This window comes from Anas acuta, chromosome 6 (assembly GCF_963932015.1).
Source record: "Anas acuta chromosome 6, bAnaAcu1.1, whole genome shotgun sequence".
Lineage (NCBI taxonomy): Eukaryota > Metazoa > Chordata > Aves > Anseriformes > Anatidae > Anas > Anas acuta.
Window position 1 is genome coordinate 11,425,087 of NC_088984.1, and position 16,061 is coordinate 11,441,147.

General features: G+C 41.1%; 1 protein-coding gene across 2 annotated transcripts in view; it reads left to right on the plus strand.

Annotated features, from left to right (window-relative positions):
* Positions 1 to 16,061, plus strand: part of ERCC3 (ERCC excision repair 3, TFIIH core complex helicase subunit) — a 22,368-nt gene continuing 6,307 nt past the window's right edge. Inside the window, exons 1-12 of one of the 2 annotated variants that reach the window (XM_068687387.1) lie at positions 1 to 157; positions 243 to 448; positions 1,216 to 1,452; positions 1,542 to 1,591; positions 2,144 to 2,279; positions 2,506 to 2,670; positions 3,722 to 3,926; positions 4,930 to 5,244; positions 6,494 to 6,678; positions 9,292 to 9,494; positions 12,745 to 12,841; positions 13,035 to 13,152. In XM_068687387.1, the coding sequence (XP_068543488.1) occupies positions 139 to 157; positions 243 to 448; positions 1,216 to 1,452; positions 1,542 to 1,591; positions 2,144 to 2,279; positions 2,506 to 2,670; positions 3,722 to 3,926; positions 4,930 to 5,244; positions 6,494 to 6,678; positions 9,292 to 9,494; positions 12,745 to 12,841; positions 13,035 to 13,152 (1,936 nt within the window). In that variant the 5' untranslated portion in view covers positions 1 to 138. The remainder of the gene's footprint in view (positions 158 to 242; positions 449 to 1,215; positions 1,453 to 1,541; positions 1,592 to 2,143; positions 2,280 to 2,505; positions 2,671 to 3,721; positions 3,927 to 4,929; positions 5,245 to 6,493; positions 6,679 to 9,291; positions 9,495 to 12,744; positions 12,842 to 13,034; positions 13,153 to 16,061) is intronic. The other variant, XM_068687388.1, reaches the window with a different exon arrangement.

The window sequence follows — 16,061 nt, forward strand, 5'->3', positions numbered from 1 at the left end:
CGGCGCTGCCCCCGCCCCTCCCCCGGCCGCGCGTCGTATGGCGGCGCCTCTCCCGCGCGGCGGAAGTGACGCAGAGGCTGGTGGCGGCAGCGGCGGCTGGGACCCGGGTGCCGGCGCGGGGGGCGCTGAGCGGCGGCCATGGGCAGGAAGGAGCGCGGTGAGCGGGGGGACGGGGAAGGGCAGGGCGGGGAGGGGAAGGGCAGGGCCAGGGCAGGGCCGGCTCTGACCGCGGCGCCCCTTAGAGAAGAAGAAGTCGAAGCGGCGGCACGCGGAGGAGGACGAGGACGATGAGGACGAGGCCGCGGGCCGGGAGCCGCAGGAGGCGGTGCCGTCGGCCGCCGGGAAGCAGGTGGAGGATGGCGGCAGCAAGCTGGACGAGTACGGCGCCAAGGACTACCGGCTGCAGATGCCGCTCAAGGCCGACCACGCCTCGCGGCCGCTCTGGGTGGTAGGTGCGGGGTGGGAGGGCCGGGGACGGTGTTTTGGGGGGAGGGGGCTCACAGGGAGACTTGATCAGGTGGGAGAGCTGGGGAGCACGGCACTACAAGGGTGTAAAACTGGACCCCACCGCAGCCTACAGCTTCCTCACGAGGGAGAGCAGAGGGGCAGGCAGCGATCTGTTCTCTGTAGTCACCAGTGATAGGACCTGAGGGAATGGTGCCAAGCTGAGGCAGGGGAGGTTCAGGCTGGACATCAGGCAGATGTCTCGCTCACCGAGAGGGTGGTCACACACTGGAACAGGCTCCCCAGGGACGCAGTCACTGCACTGAGCCTGTTGGAGTTTAAGAAGCGTTTGGACTGTGTGTGTAATCACATGGTCTGAATTTTTGGCTAGGCCTGTGTGGTGCCGGGAGTTGGACTTGATGATCTTTGTGGGTCCCTTCTAACTCAGGATACATTCTGTGATTTTGTGCTGGGGGAATGGGGCTGGAAACTTGTCTTGGCTCAGAGCAGAAAGCCAAATCTTTACTAGTTACTATGAGTTATTATTATATCCCACGCTATTAATCTGGGAAAACTTTGTCAATCTGGAAGGTTTGTTTTCCATGCTATAGAAGGGTAAATTCTTAGGGTAAATACATTTTTGGGAAACATAAACACATTACCACCTGAATAGTGGAGTCTCTGTGTATCATAATGGCTGCTCTACAGGAAAGACCTTATTTTCCTCAAGTACCGCTGGCAGACCCTCAGCATGTCCTTGTGTTTCTGTAGGCTCCCGATGGCCATATCTTTCTGGAAGCCTTCTCTCCGGTTTACAAATACGCACAGGATTTCTTGGTTGCCATTGCCGAGCCCGTGTGCAGACCAACCCACATTCACGAGTACAAGCTGACTGCTTACTCCCTCTATGCTGCTGTCAGCGTCGGCTTGCAGACCAGCGACATCACCGAGTACTTACAGAAGCTGAGCAAAACTGGTGTCCCAGATGGAATAATTCAGTTTATCAAGGTAAGGCTGCTGTACTGGTAGAAGGAATACATCTGTTGCTAGAGTCGCTGTTTGGCGTGTTCCTAATGACTGCTCTCGTCTGTTTGCAGCTGTGCACTGTCAGCTATGGGAAGGTGAAGCTGGTGCTGAAACACAACAGGTAAGCGGCTCTTTGCATTGGTAGTGTGGAAGGAGTCTTCCAGTTGCACGGCTCTGCATGAATGGCTGTGGTTTTAGTGCTTGTGGATTTTTACAGCTCCCAGCTGTGTGTGTACGTGTGTTCATAAAGGGTCGTATTTTTAGTTGTTGAAAGTTTAATTCATTTGTTAATGATTTCAGTTGGTCCTGAGCTACTGGTGGCTGTCGTTACATTGTTAAATGTAGGATACAAATTTTCTGTTCTGGCCTGTTTCTTTTTTTGCTTGGACCTACAATATTTTCCTATATCCTTAAGGTTTTCAGATCATCTTAAGGTGAGATCGTCTGACCAGGGTAGATAACATGAAAGTACGTGAAGCTTTTGGTGTGAGGCGTCTTCTAAAACTTCAGATTGTCAGAATTTTTTATTTTTTTTTTTAATTCCCTCCCCTGACACGGGGTACTTGAGAATGCATCTGGGAGAGCTGTAGATCTAAGCATCTGTGCCCCTCTTCCTATGTATGATTCTGTTGATTAGTTCATCCAGATGTTTTTCTTTGTTCTTTCCTTTTAGATATTTTGTGGAAAGTACCCATCCTGATGTCATTCAGCAGCTTCTGCAAGACCATGTTATTAAGGACTGTCGCCTGAGAAATGCTGAAGGCGAAGAAACGGAGCTCATTACAGAGACATTCACCAGTAAATCAGCGGTACGTGTGGCATGTTTTAAAGCAATTGAACTAACATTGGGTAAATTGTTACGTAGCTTGGAGTGATAATTGCGTGCTTGTTCTGTCAGCAGTCACTTTCAGTTCTGTCAGCAGTCACTTTCAGTTCTGTCAGCAATGCTCTGTGCCTCGTTAATCAGCTCCGCTTCAATGTGTGTGGGGAGCATCTCCTAAAGATCCCTTAGGTGAGAATTCCTTTCTATTTCAGATTTCCAAATCCAGTGAAGGTGGCTTTGGTCCATCCACATCACAAGGAGCGGATGCTCAGAACAAGCCAGATGTTCCAGCTGACTTATTTGAGTTCTATGAGCAGATGGATAAAGATGAGGAGGAAGAGGAGGAAACACAGACAGTATCCTTTGAAGTCAAGCAGGTGCGAGCACTTCTGTCTGGTAGCATTTGTAGCTTTGAGGGATGTGCCTGGGACTCAAAAATAAGTGTGAGAACTTCATATAAAGTACAGTACCTCTTTGTTTGTTGGTGGAGATCGTTGGAAGTTGATAACATTTCTTTCCTTTCGCCTTCCAAAATGTTAGGATCTTCCTTTTCACTACAGAGGGAGGCAAACTGCACATTGTTCCTTCCCTGCCCAGAAGGGCAGTGCTCACAAGCTAGCGAGGCTTCCAGGAGCTGAGGGAGGTTCCCACTGCGTGCAGCTCGATGCTGCTGTGTGTGAGACAAGGGAGAACTCAGTGGGGAGCAGATCTGCCAAATTCGCTGTTGGTTTCAGAACTTTTTTACTTCATGATTCATACTTACAGAAGGAACTCTTGGTGGTTCTGCTCTCAAAGCTTGAGATGAATGGCTGGAGAGTAGAGCACGGTCCTGGCTTGACCTTCGGAGAGATTTTTGTAACTTTATTCTAGTTGCTTCCTGGACTTGGTGATTGTAATGACGTCTTACTGGGCAAAACAGAAATAATAAAAAGAGAACATTTTAATAACCAAAATGTTTACTAAGAAAAAAAAACACAGCTCTTGGTGATTGAATCAACTTGTCATTGTGGTGCAGTAACTGCATTGCAAGGGTATGAAGATTTTCCTTTTGACAGCTGTGCAGCTTTGGTAGGTCCTTCCATGTAACACACAGAACCTTTTGTGTCTGTTACTGAGCTCTTTGTGCAGGACTTCAGGGTGTAGTTGAGTCACTGCCAGATAAACAACACATCTGAGATTAATGCGTCATGTACTTCCATCTGTCTAAATAGTTCTCTCTAGTATGGACTGTTACTTAAAATGTTTGAGGGGCACGGGGGTGGTCACAAATGAAGTTCTTGAAATGAACTTTAACTCTTGCAGACTTTGTGAGCAGAAAAGATAAACGTAACTTCACCTGGTACTATGCAATCAGTGGTTGTTTAAAAAAAAAAGAAGAATAATTCAGATGTGGAGAATTTACCATCTGAAGCTTTGTCTCCTCCTCAGGAGATGATTGAAGAACTTCAGAAGCGTTGCATCCATTTGGAGTACCCTTTGCTGGCAGAATATGATTTCAGAAATGATTCTGTGAATCCTGATATTAACATAGATCTGAAACCTACAGCTGTCCTCAGACCCTATCAAGAGAAAAGCCTAAGGAAGATGTTTGGAAATGGGCGAGCCAGATCTGGTGTTATTGTCTTGCCATGCGGTAAATTCCTAAGTTATTTAGGGGTTTTGTTCCTTGGGGGTTTTGCTCTTTGTTTGCCTGTAATAAAGTAACTTCTAAATCTGATGATGACTGCTTAAGTTTCAAACAGTAGTGAGGACTGTTCTGAGTACCAGTATGCAGAGTCCTGTTGGTTTTCAGCTAGCGGGTGATGAGACAGTGGTGATGGAGAGCCCAGTAAGTAGAGCTCTCAGATGTGCGCTCAGCAGTGCTGTCAGTTTTCCCTGTAGTGACCAAATAACTGTTTTCTGGTTATGATAAGTTAGGTTACCATTAATGCTTTCACTGTGCCCTCTGAGTCAGCTCTGCTGGTCTTCCAGTGAAATATAAAATGGCTGGCACTGGAGTAATTTGTTCTTTGGGTAGGAATAAGGAGTCTGAGGGGAACTGGGAATACAAGCAGTGGCATGAAGAGGGCCTGCACAGGCAGGTTCTGGACCAAGGCAGTTTGGGAAAGAAAGGAGGAACGTGCAGGTTGGGACAGCCCACGGGAAGCTATAGAAGAAGTAGAAAACAGGAGACTGTTTGGCAGTGCCCTCGGTATTGGAGGTAGAGGGCAGGCACAGGAGGTAAGGCGAGGGCCTGAAAGAGTGCGTGGAAGGGATAAGGAATGGAGAGCTGGAAGGACTTGCTCTGTGGCGGGATGGGCATAGCTGGCAGGGGCAGTGGGGGAGATGACACCTACCAGAAGCTTTCTGTGGCCACCTGGAATTTAATCTGCTTTTGAAAGGAAGAAACCATAGAAAGTTTCTATGGCAAAAGCAAAGATTACAGTAATTTTCTTGAGAAAGCAGTGTGGATGGGGCAATTCAGCTGTTATTACCGAAGAAGAGTTCATTCTTTAAGACTGGTATAGTACAGAAACAGTGAAAACTTTGCCCTTATATGATTTCATATCCTCTCATTTTTTCTATTTCCCTTCCCTCTTTTTCTTGCAGTGCTGTCAGTGAGGTGAATGATGAGTGTCCTTCCTCCTCCCCTACAGGTGCTGGCAAGTCCCTCGTTGGTGTGACAGCTGCCTGTACAGTCCGCAAGCGGTGTCTGGTCCTTGGCAATTCTGCGGTGTCTGTAGAGCAGTGGAAAGCCCAATTCAAGATGTGGTCCACCATCGATGACAGCCAGATATGTCGGTTCACCTCTGATGCCAAAGACAAGCCCATTGGCTGTTCTGTTGCTATCAGCACATACTCCATGCTGGGACACACAACTAAGAGATCCTGGGAAGCAGAGAGAGTAATGGAGTGGCTTAAAAGTCAAGAGTGGGGCCTTATGATACTTGATGAAGTGCATACTATCCCTGGTAAGGAAATGATGTGCAAACCCCTTGTGCTATATATGCTGTTATTAACGTTTCTTTGCTCATATGGAAGATTATGGGATGTTTTTTGCTATGTTTCTCATGATAGTGTGTAGACCTGTGTCTAGGGTTTTGAGACTTAAACAAGTAAACTGCCTTGTTCTTATCTGTTTTTTGTCTGATGCTACAGAATTTAGCTGACCATTGATTTTTTTATTATTTTTTTTAATCCTTCAAACTAGCCACTTCGTTCTCTATAATGGTAGTACAGTACACACATGCCTTCTCCTTTGGCATAGGGTGACAAACTGATCGCTAAGATACTTAAATTTATAGAATTTTGTTGTAGACGAATTTGTTACGTAAATGGTGGTACTCTCCTCAGGAATAGGACAGAAGTACTTCTGCTTTCTTTGCTTTTGAGATGTCATTGCGCTGTAGGCTTAGCTTTTAATACCTATTTCTATTCCATAAAATACAGGTAACTATTAATGTCCAGAAATAGCTGTTGTATTTGAAGTTACTATGTAATTCAGATCTATGTTATTGGAAAGCAACAATGTAGCATTAAAGTGTCTGGAATAATCCTGGCTAAAAGTACCACCCAAGATTCTGATAACTGCTCCACCTTGCTGTCATGGTATAATTTGAATAATTTGGTCTCTGCTGAAATGATAGAGATACCTGCCATTTTAACAAAGTAGCATATTGCTGCTCCAGTTCTTTCACTCTTGTTCTTTCTTCATTTCATTAAAAAAAAAAAAAAAAAAGATACAGCACTTCCTGTGTCTACAAACTCTGCAATCATAGGATTTGTAGCAATGCCAAAGATAAGTAATTCTGCCATATATTAGTCCTGAATTTGGCAAAGTCAGCCAAGAGTCCTTGTGTCACAGATCTTTCTGTGAAATACTACATGATGTTAGGTAAGTCATGTAACCTCTCTGAATATATTATGTTTCTTTTTGGGAAACAGAAAGTAATACAAATGCCAGAAGGTTTACTGGGATTTTCACTGTATGTTGAGGGTGTGAACTGAAGCGGCAATCAGTTTAAAGTGTTGCTGTAGCACAGAACACTGTTAGAAGTGTACATGAAATGGGGTGATATTTCCTAATGTTGTACTTGCTTTGTGTTCAGGAGTGGAGTTTTTTTTTTGTTTTTTTTTTTAATTGCAGGACTTGTATTCTAAATCCGTCTAGGAAAGAAAATGTGTTGCTCTTAAACAGAAAATTTGTCTTATGTTTCTTAGCAAAAATGTTCAGACGTGTGCTCACTATTGTACAAGCCCACTGTAAACTGGGACTGACTGCTACCCTGGTCAGAGAAGATGACAAAATTGTTGACCTGAACTTCCTGATTGGACCAAAGCTCTATGAAGCCAACTGGATGGAGCTGCAGAACAGTGGCTACATTGCTAAAGTCCAGTGTGCTGAGGTGATGCTCTGCTTTTCAGTACTACCAGTATATATTTAATATGTTTATAACCTTTTTTTTTCCTGTTTTTTTGGGGGGGAACAACTATAGAATTAAGTATTTATTTCACTTGTTCTGTAGCTCAAGCAAGGCTGTCACTGGTCAATATGAACACATTGCAAATCCAGTAGCATGATTTCAGCACTGTTTCTCTTCAGGCATTGTTGTGCTTGATCGGCTGTCCCCAGTTCAATATTTAGGAATGCGAGCAGCAGCTGCAGAATTGCAGACCCACTTTGCAGCCGGCAGTCACGTTGTCTGATTCAATTTCGTATGTTAAGCTCAGTTCAGCGCGGTGTTGGTCAGGTGGTATGCTTGAAGCTGATTTTAATAGAGACTTCAACTGGTAGTCTGTAGTCTATTGAGGAAAATTATTTAACAAAGAAGGACAGTAGAAAGCTTACAAATAAGAAAACAGCTGCTTATTTCAAGCCTTAAGGCATGAGGGTGAAAATGGAAAACATGAAATTTGGTCTTGCTATTTCTTTTCAATATAATAGTGTGTGACCTCTAGTCTTTCCAACAAATGGATGAGATAAAAATCTGGTATCAGGTAAGCGGAAACCTTTCATACAGGCAGAATGTTAAAGTATCCTTTCTGAGTCAGACTAAAGATCTTGTTTAATATATTGTCTCTATTAATTGTAAAGATACTTAGAGAAGAGTATAAGAACAGGGCAGGTGTATCTGTTTCTTCTGATACCTCTCCAAGCCTTCGATCATTTATGAGTTATAACTGATATCTGCGTAACCCTCAGTGGGTTTCTTTTTCATGATCTCTTCTGGTCTCCCACTGAACAGAAGGAGAGTTTTAGCAGCCACAACTTGCTATGGTAGAGTTTCATAGCTTAACTCTCTCTTGATTTTTACCTGGATTAGTGTAGGTTTTCTGTATTTTATTTTATTTCAAACCTGTCTTGGCTAGTTTCTTTTAATTCTTCCTAACTCCCATAGTGAGTGGGAGAAAAGATGCAGAATTTATTCCTTTTTATCCTTTCCGGGTCACTCTTGATTATCATCAAAACCTTACAACTGGAATACTAGTATCAATTGGTAGGAAACCATCTTCATAATTGTTCATTTTTGTCCTTATAGTGTAGAATCAGGGGGGGTCTTCCACATGAGATAGCATTTCTTAAAAAATAAAATCCACAAGTAAGTGGATTGGATTTCCAGTCTCTTGCCTACTAAAGTACAAAGATTATTACGAAAATTACTAGCTGTGATAAATGTACTGGAGCTACAGTACATTACAGATAATTTATGAAAGCAATTGGTTGTATTTTTACATATTCATTACATATAATATCCAAGGTTATTAATATGATCAGTCAATTAAAGTAAAGGAAAAATAAACCAAACTGACTTGTAGCAGCAGTATCTTCTAGTTTCTCATGTGAGTCCATTGTTTTCCTTTTGGACTTTGTGCAAACCAGGGGTAGCGGAGCTTACGTACTTTTTAAAAGTAATAGAATGCAAAGAAAGATTATCTAGAAAGTATCTAGGTGGAAAGGAGAATAATTGGTCTGCAAATTCAGATCTGACAGCGTTAAGGTACTTGGGTTAATTCCACCAGCAACATGATTTCTCTCATTCCCCGAAATTAAAATTTAATTTAAAATTAATAAATCAATATTATTATCATTTAATTATTTTATTATTTTTATTAACTTTTAATAAATTAAAATTCATAATTAAAAATAAAAACTTAATTAATAATGTTCAAAGTTTAGGTATTGTTCAGTATAACTAATATTGAGACATTGGAAAGTAAAGTCTGTGTTGCCTTTCTCCTGAATGACATGTAAATTGATATTCTTAAGGCCGATGTTTTGAAATAATACTCTGAGATATTGCTAAAGCAGAGAATCAAAACAAACAAAAATTGATGGCTGGAAAATATTAATACATGCACAGCTGCATTGCTTATTTGTTTGGATCTCCTTGGCATGCTATAGAGAAATAGCATCTCGTACCAGCTATTCTCCATAGCCTTGCAAGATGCTCACTCTGTAAGTGCAGTTCTTGCCAGGTGACAAAAGAGGGCAGTGCTGCTGTCTGATTAGGCAGGGCATGGCCACTGCAGGTATTACTCTTTCACGGTGCCAGAAGAGAGAGCAGCAGTTACATAAACAGCTGCAGTCTGTTAAAGTAATTAACTTGTTCATACAGTTTTGTTCTGTAATGAAGACTAAATGTGTCTTTAGGTTTTCAGCATATGGATGTAAGTGAATTTTTAGGGAAAAGGCATTGACTGCAGTGGCAGGGAGATTATACAAAGTTCGTTCCCTTAATACTTGCTTTCTAATATGTGGTAGCATTCTGTGAAACTACCAGGTGTGAAACAACTTTTTTCCAGTCCTGTTCCAGTCGGTCCCCTGCCTGTTCCTGTTGTGGTCACAGTGCCACAGCCTGTACCTTTCACCCTTTTAGTACAGAAGTTACTGTATTAAGATTTGTGATCTGTACTGTACAGAAAGCTTTCATGTATTATCAATCCCCAATATCTTTTAAATTCCCTCTGGGATACAAAAAATAACTGGGGGTTACTCTGTGTATGTTTTCTAATTCTAGGTTTGGTGCCCAATGTCACCTGAATTTTATCGAGAATATGTAGCCATCAAAACAAAGAAACGGATACTGCTCTACACCATGAACCCAAATAAGTTCCGAGCCTGCCAGTTCCTGATTAAGTTTCATGAGCGACGGAATGACAAAATCATCGTTTTTGCTGACAATGTGTTTGCACTGAAGGAATATGCAATTAGGCTTGGAAAGTAAGTGTTCCCAACTAGTGATGGCACTGTTGTTTTTTTTCTTCCTGGAAAGTTATCTCATAATCTCACAGATTTCAGTCACCTCTAGACATTTACAGTAATTTTTTGATTTAACTCCAATCCTTTTATATAGAAAGGAATTCAGGAGGCTATTCTCTGGCATTACGATGTTATTTCAATGTAGAACAGTTTGAAAAGAATCTCTGTTTAGCATTTGGCTCAGAGGAGTTTTCATGCAAGTTCACTGTGAATGACTTAGTATTTCTCCATTTGCCATTATTAGTAGCTGGTGGGCAAAATCAGGGAGCTTTTTTAAAAATTACCAGAACTCTTTCTATAATAGAGAGGCAGGGGAAGCTATGATCTGGGAGGGACAGTTTCAAATGAACACTCTCTGGATCTTTCAAGATCTTTTGGAGCCCATGTCCTTCTTGTTCAGGTTCTCAAAAGGTCTTAATTTTTATTTATTTATTTTTAAAACAAAGGAGAGAACCTTATTTTTTTGTACTTTGGTGAAAATAGGCACAGAAGCTGGCCTTGTCCTTTCTGTGAAGAGCCCAAATAAAATTTTGCCGGAAGCTGTGGCGCATGTTGACCATATGATTTCATGTCTAGGAATTTCAGTAGTACTTAGCAAAGCCACAAACGAATCTCCTTACACTTTCCAAAATTTCTGCTCAGTTTTGACTGATGGTAGTTTAACAGCCATGTTGTGCTGGCTTGCTGTGGCATCAAAGAGCAGAGCTAATAGTGCTGGATGAATTCCAACACCCGTGGTCTCTTTCATCATTTTTTAAATCTGTCTGGACAGAGATTAGCTATAACGATGCCTCTGGAATGTCGCTAGCAGCGTTCAGTGCACCACAGAAAAAGAGCCTTTAACAAGGACACATACAGGGAGGGGGTGCTTGCTAAGTAGCACAACAGTTTTTAAATGGGGTAGATGCTGTAGAAGTATGACAGCAGAATTAGTTGAAGAAATAGTAGGTACTTGCTTTTCATGTTCTTGACTCAGTTCTCCTTTCCACGCATCATGTATGGAATTCCAGTTTACAGAGACATGTTAAAAGGAAAGGACAGTTGCAGTGCTAGATGAGTGTGAGAGTGTTTTAATGACGCCCCTGTGCCCGTTCCTCCTCGACCCCCATATGTTCCTTTGGTACTGGCAGGGAAAGGCCATGCACATGACAGGAATTAGTTTGTCTATAACTTCTGGGGCCACGGAATTCAAATTTGCTTGGCCAGCTTTTACTGTCATGAGTCGTTCATCGACAGTTGTATAACTTGGGCTGTTTATTTTTTACTGGTGCTGTTAATACATTTAAATGGCTATTTTTGAAGGACTGTCCCTGTGTAGTTTTGACAATATGTCAAAATATGGGAGAGGCATCTTTATAGATCCCTCAAACACCTTTTTGTAGGAAATGAAAGGTTTCATTTAAAAAAAAAAAAATCAATCTAGTGCTGCATGTTCTATGTTCTGGAAAGTACTTAGATGTGTCTTAATTATGGTGAAGTAGGGTGCAGGGACGGTGGGGCTTAAAATGGAGGACTGATAGCCTGGCACTTTAGGTTATTCTGTGCTTAATTTAAATTTTCTTCCTAGTAGCTTGTATGGTGCTATGTTTGTATTTCTGATAAAGATAGTGTTGATAATACAATGATGATGTTTTAGTTGTTGCAGAGCAGTGTTTTCACGGAATCAAGGTCTGTTCTATTTCTCACGCTGCCCCACCAAGTGAGGAGGCTGGGTGTGCGGCAGCTGGGGGGGATGCAGCTGAGGCAGCTGGCCCAGGCTGGCCACAGGGGTGTTCTGGACCACAGGATGGGTGTCCTGCTCAGCACTAAAAGCTGGGGGGTATGTGTGCCAGGGCTGCAGTTGCTTGGGGGCTGCCTGGGTATTGGTTGGCTGGTGGTGAGCCATTGAATTTTACTTCACTTGTTCTTCTTGGTTTTGTTTCTCTTTGTGTGTTCGTTTGTTTTGTTCTCCTCAAAACCTGTATGAAACCTACGAGTTTTCTCATTTCTGCCCACTGATTCTCTCCCCCATCCCACTGTGGGGAGAGTGAGTAGGTGGTGGTGTGGTGTTAAACCACAACGCTCATTTTTGGCACCCAGTTTGGGGCGCGGATGAGATAACAGGTTCAACCAGAGTGCATTGGAGGAAATTTAAAATTACAATATCAGTTTTACAGTTTCTGGTTGCAATATTTGCTTATTTGTTGTCAACATTGGTTTATTTAGTCCATGCCATGCTTCCTTTTTTGCTGAGAGCTTGTTAAAGGCTGTTTTTGGCTTTTTCAGTTTGCTGTGATGTGTAGCACTTTGGTTTTGTTTTGCTTGAAAGATGTATGGCAAAAGCATTGGCCTTGAACCTAACCTGGTATTTGTGCCCTGAATTGCTGGCGTCCCTGTACTTTAGGATCCATCTCGTAGAGACAACTAAGAATTAATGCTTTTTGCCTTTTTTTCCTCTCAAAGCCAATTTGTGGATAAAACAGAGAATGACACCTTCCCCTTTTTTTTCTGCGTGCTAGATGTTTTGTGCCTTGTTACAATAACTCCTCAGTATCTTAAACATCCTTTGGTAACCAGAATATTCCTATAGATGTGTCTCAAGAACGTGCTTTTGACTTTTCCCAAGGTTAAACTGCTTTTTAAGATAATTGATTGGGGATATGCCCTGAGGAGTATGGTTACAGGTGGATAGGTGGGTGCATGGGCAGGTACCTCTGATGCTCTGGGACTTCACCCACCCCCGAACAGCTATGGGATCCCAGTGAAGCGATAAAATGTTTGAAGGAAGTGAAGTGTTAGAGAAGCCTGGATTTTCAAGTGTTTAAATAGGAAGCAAAGGTTGCAGCTGTTAATGTGCTAACTCAGTAGATTTGAGGAAAACGTCTTTTATTTTAACAGCTGCCTCTAGTCTTTCATGTAGGCCTAGTACATGTATTCGGTCTCATCTACAGCTTCACTGGTGCACATAACTGCAAAACATTTGTAACTGCCAGAATTTATTTCTGGCAGGCTGGGTTGTTGTCAAGTGTTCCACAAGCTGGATAGCTGCCATAAACATCCCAACAAGCTAAAAGCAAACTGTAAGCTGTATCAAAATGTGGTCTGTTCTTTTATCGGTTCACATGTGTTCTGTGCTTCCTGTTGTGGTATCTTTGTGAAAAAATGACTTAGAAACCTTGATTTGGTTTAATTTGCATTTGTTCTGTGGTTTGTTTTTGTTTTTTTTTTTCAGACCCTATATATATGGTCCTACTGCACAAGGAGAAAGAATGCAAATTCTACAAAACTTCAAGCACAATCCAAAAATCAACACTATTTTCATTTCCAAGGTAATTGAGGACTTAGTGTGTTATTGTATCCATTTTCAGAGTGAACTTTATTTAAGAGCAAATTATATATGCACGTTGTGCATTGGCCATCTTTGTATTGCAGGTAACAAAGGTGTACTTTGTACTCAGTCTTTGTTTATGAAACCTGCATATAAATATAAGCTGCTGCTCAGAGACTGCTTCTGTGTTGTAGGTAGGGGATACGTCCTTCGATCTACCAGAAGCCAATGTTCTGATTCAGATTTCATCCCATGGTGGGTCTCGAAGACAGGAGGCTCAAAGACTGGGGCGAGTGCTGAGAGCCAAAAAAGGTAAATGAGATAGTTCTTAGGCTCTGTTTAGCATTTAAGTAATTATTCAGTTTAAATGGAATACTGAAACGTAAACAAAATAAACTGTGTCGTGATAAATAAGCTGTTAGGTTGAGATCACAAGCGAGAGGTTTTTTTGACAATAATATAGATGCCACCCTGTCTTTCACTTGCATCATATTTTCTTTCCTTTTCCAGTTTTTCAGCCAGAAATGTATTTTCTTAAATATTTTCTCACATATTTTTTGCCCTTCCATTATAATGTTGTTTCACTGTTGCCAGAATAACTCTTGAGTTTTTTTCCCAATTTTTGTTTCACTTTTAACAACTTAAATCAGCTTTGTCAGATATGCGTAGTATCAGTAGAAGCATACAATGTTTCTGGAGCCAGAACTCATGGTGATTTTTTTTTTTTTTTCCAAAATTTGTGGATTTTGAATATATTGTATGACCATAAAACAAGTATTGTTTCTATTCTTTGATTCTGACCTTTAGCGATTGGGGGATTCTAGGGGATAAGTAAATTGTAAACTGCAAAGCTATTTGTCTGGGATATCTGTGGAGTTCTTCCCCTGTAGTTGAAGTGCCAGTGAGCACTGCTGACATGACAGACAGGAGGATTTCTGGCTGGCGTTAGCTCCAATGCTTGCAGTAGGTGGCTCAAGCAGCCTGACTGACAGTGATACGATCGATTAAAAGATGTAGTAGGCAGCTTTATCAGTAGAAGTTTTTCAGGCGGGCTTCCTGTCCAGCATTTTAGCACAGTTGTTAGTCACTAGTAGGTTTGTATAAACCAGTTGTAACCAGCCTGCTAGTTTGGTGTGGTTTAGGTTAAGTGCAAGTTGTCAAGCAATTGCTCTCATTGAGAACAAATAAATAGAAAGCCACCACAATGGAAAAACCTTGTCTGAAAAAGGGATAGATGTTGTCCGCTTGTGTTGAACCGTGGTTTTTGTTGCAATGAGTCTGTGAAATTAATTCTTTATGGTGGTTTCTAGAGTCAGTCAGTAGAGATCACCTAGAAAACTGATTGTACTGACTTTTTCATTTTTGTGATGGATAAGCAGAAGGTCAGTAGGATTTAAACTTTTGTGTGGGCAGGGTTTTAGGAATCGCATCTTTGGTTACTGGAAATCTGACTGATGACTCCCATCCATTTTTAGTTTGAGGAATATTATCGGGAAGGTGGTAGTGGGTGCTTCTGTCACTTTTTTTTTTTTTATGTTTCAGTTTGTCTGGAACTAAGGAGAACTGTTTCTTAGACATGAATTTCTGGTTGACTTGATGAACTGAATGTTTCCTAATATCCTAACAGACACTGACTTAAGGCTGTTCCATTAGTTGTTAAACAAGGAATGCTTAATCTGCTGTATTTCAGTTTATATCTTCCCAAGACAAGTTAAAAAGTAGCTCCAGGCAAAAGTGGTTCTGCTTCAAGAGTTCTCTTGTACAAGGTGGTAATAAGTTTGAAAGTTGGTTTATGTCACAGCCTGTTGGCACTTATTTTAGAAAGAGTGAGTATTCACTAGGGAAGCAGTCATAATTTAGTGGAGGCTGTAACTGTCAGCTGGAGAGTGAAATTATTCATAGTGCTTCAGTTCTGTGTTTGTCTATCTGGAAAAATGACTCTCGTAAGCAGGGTAGGGGTTTTGTTTTTTACCTCTGTTTTTGTGTCGTTTAGGAAATCTGACTTTCTTGCCCTTACACAGACTTGCTTATACCTATAATTTTCTTCCTGCCAAAGCACTCTCTGCAGTGTTGTCTTGGTGCCGTTCAGCAAAGGCTCTTTTTGTTGAATGGAGCTAAATGCCGGAAACACGACAGACCCTGGGACTTGCCTGATTCACATTAAATCTTCAGGCAGAAGTCATGGGTACTTATTTTAAACAGTAAAGCCGTAAGTCATTTTCAGGAAAGAATGAGGTCTTACTATGGGCCTTAATGCTTTTTTTTCTGCTTACCAACATGCCAGTGTTACAGAGCCGTTGGGCTGGAGTCAAAACCATTTAAAATGGATTCACTTAAAATAAATAACTCTGCTGCTGCTTTGCTCTGAAAGCCCTTCCTTTGGTCCAGCCTTCCTATATCCCTTTTTAAACCTTGCTGATTTTGTTCGTTCTTTTTCTGGATTACAGAGAAGAAATGGGTGAATCACATAGAAACTGAATATTCATGATAGTTCTTTATATTGACCTTGGTTTTTTTTGTTTGTTTTGTTTTTTTTCAAAGAGTATATGTCTGTACATCAGTGAATGAAAATTAAGCGTTTTTTGGGAGAGTAATGCTTTGAGTTAGAAACACTAAAAATCTGAAGGAAAATTAACTCTTTTCTCTTTAGTTCTTCTTTCAGTTTTTCATTCCTTGATAATTCCCTTAGCATGAAATTGTTTTAGAAAAATTGTGTTACTCTAAAAAGAAAATGTCTGGAAAGCACATTTTGAATGCATGCTATTTTCTTTTTAAAATGGGATTTGTTTTATAAATAATTGTGGTTTTGCAAAACATAAAGAGCTTTTTATAAGTAAAAATGATTCTTAAAACAATTTGTACTTGCACTTGAAATCTACATACACAGTTATTTTATGTGCAGTTTGTACTTACAGCTGAGGCTTTGTTTGAAGATGCATACAAAACCTGTGCTAGTGAATTAACAAAGTCTCAGTGAGACCTTGTTTTTTAAAAGAGTACCTGGTGCTGTTTAGGTAAGAGATATAACAACTTCAAGGTTGTTTTTGTTTGCCTTAAAAAAAAAAAAGTTGATGTTAAAAGGTGCACAGGCTGGTTTATCCTAAGACTGCTAACTCTGGTTTACATTGATAAAAGTTTTTCTTTGTATTTTATGTTCAGCTTTTGGACGTGTATTAAAATCCTTGTTTTGACTTTTTACTACTTATTTGCAAGTCTGTTAT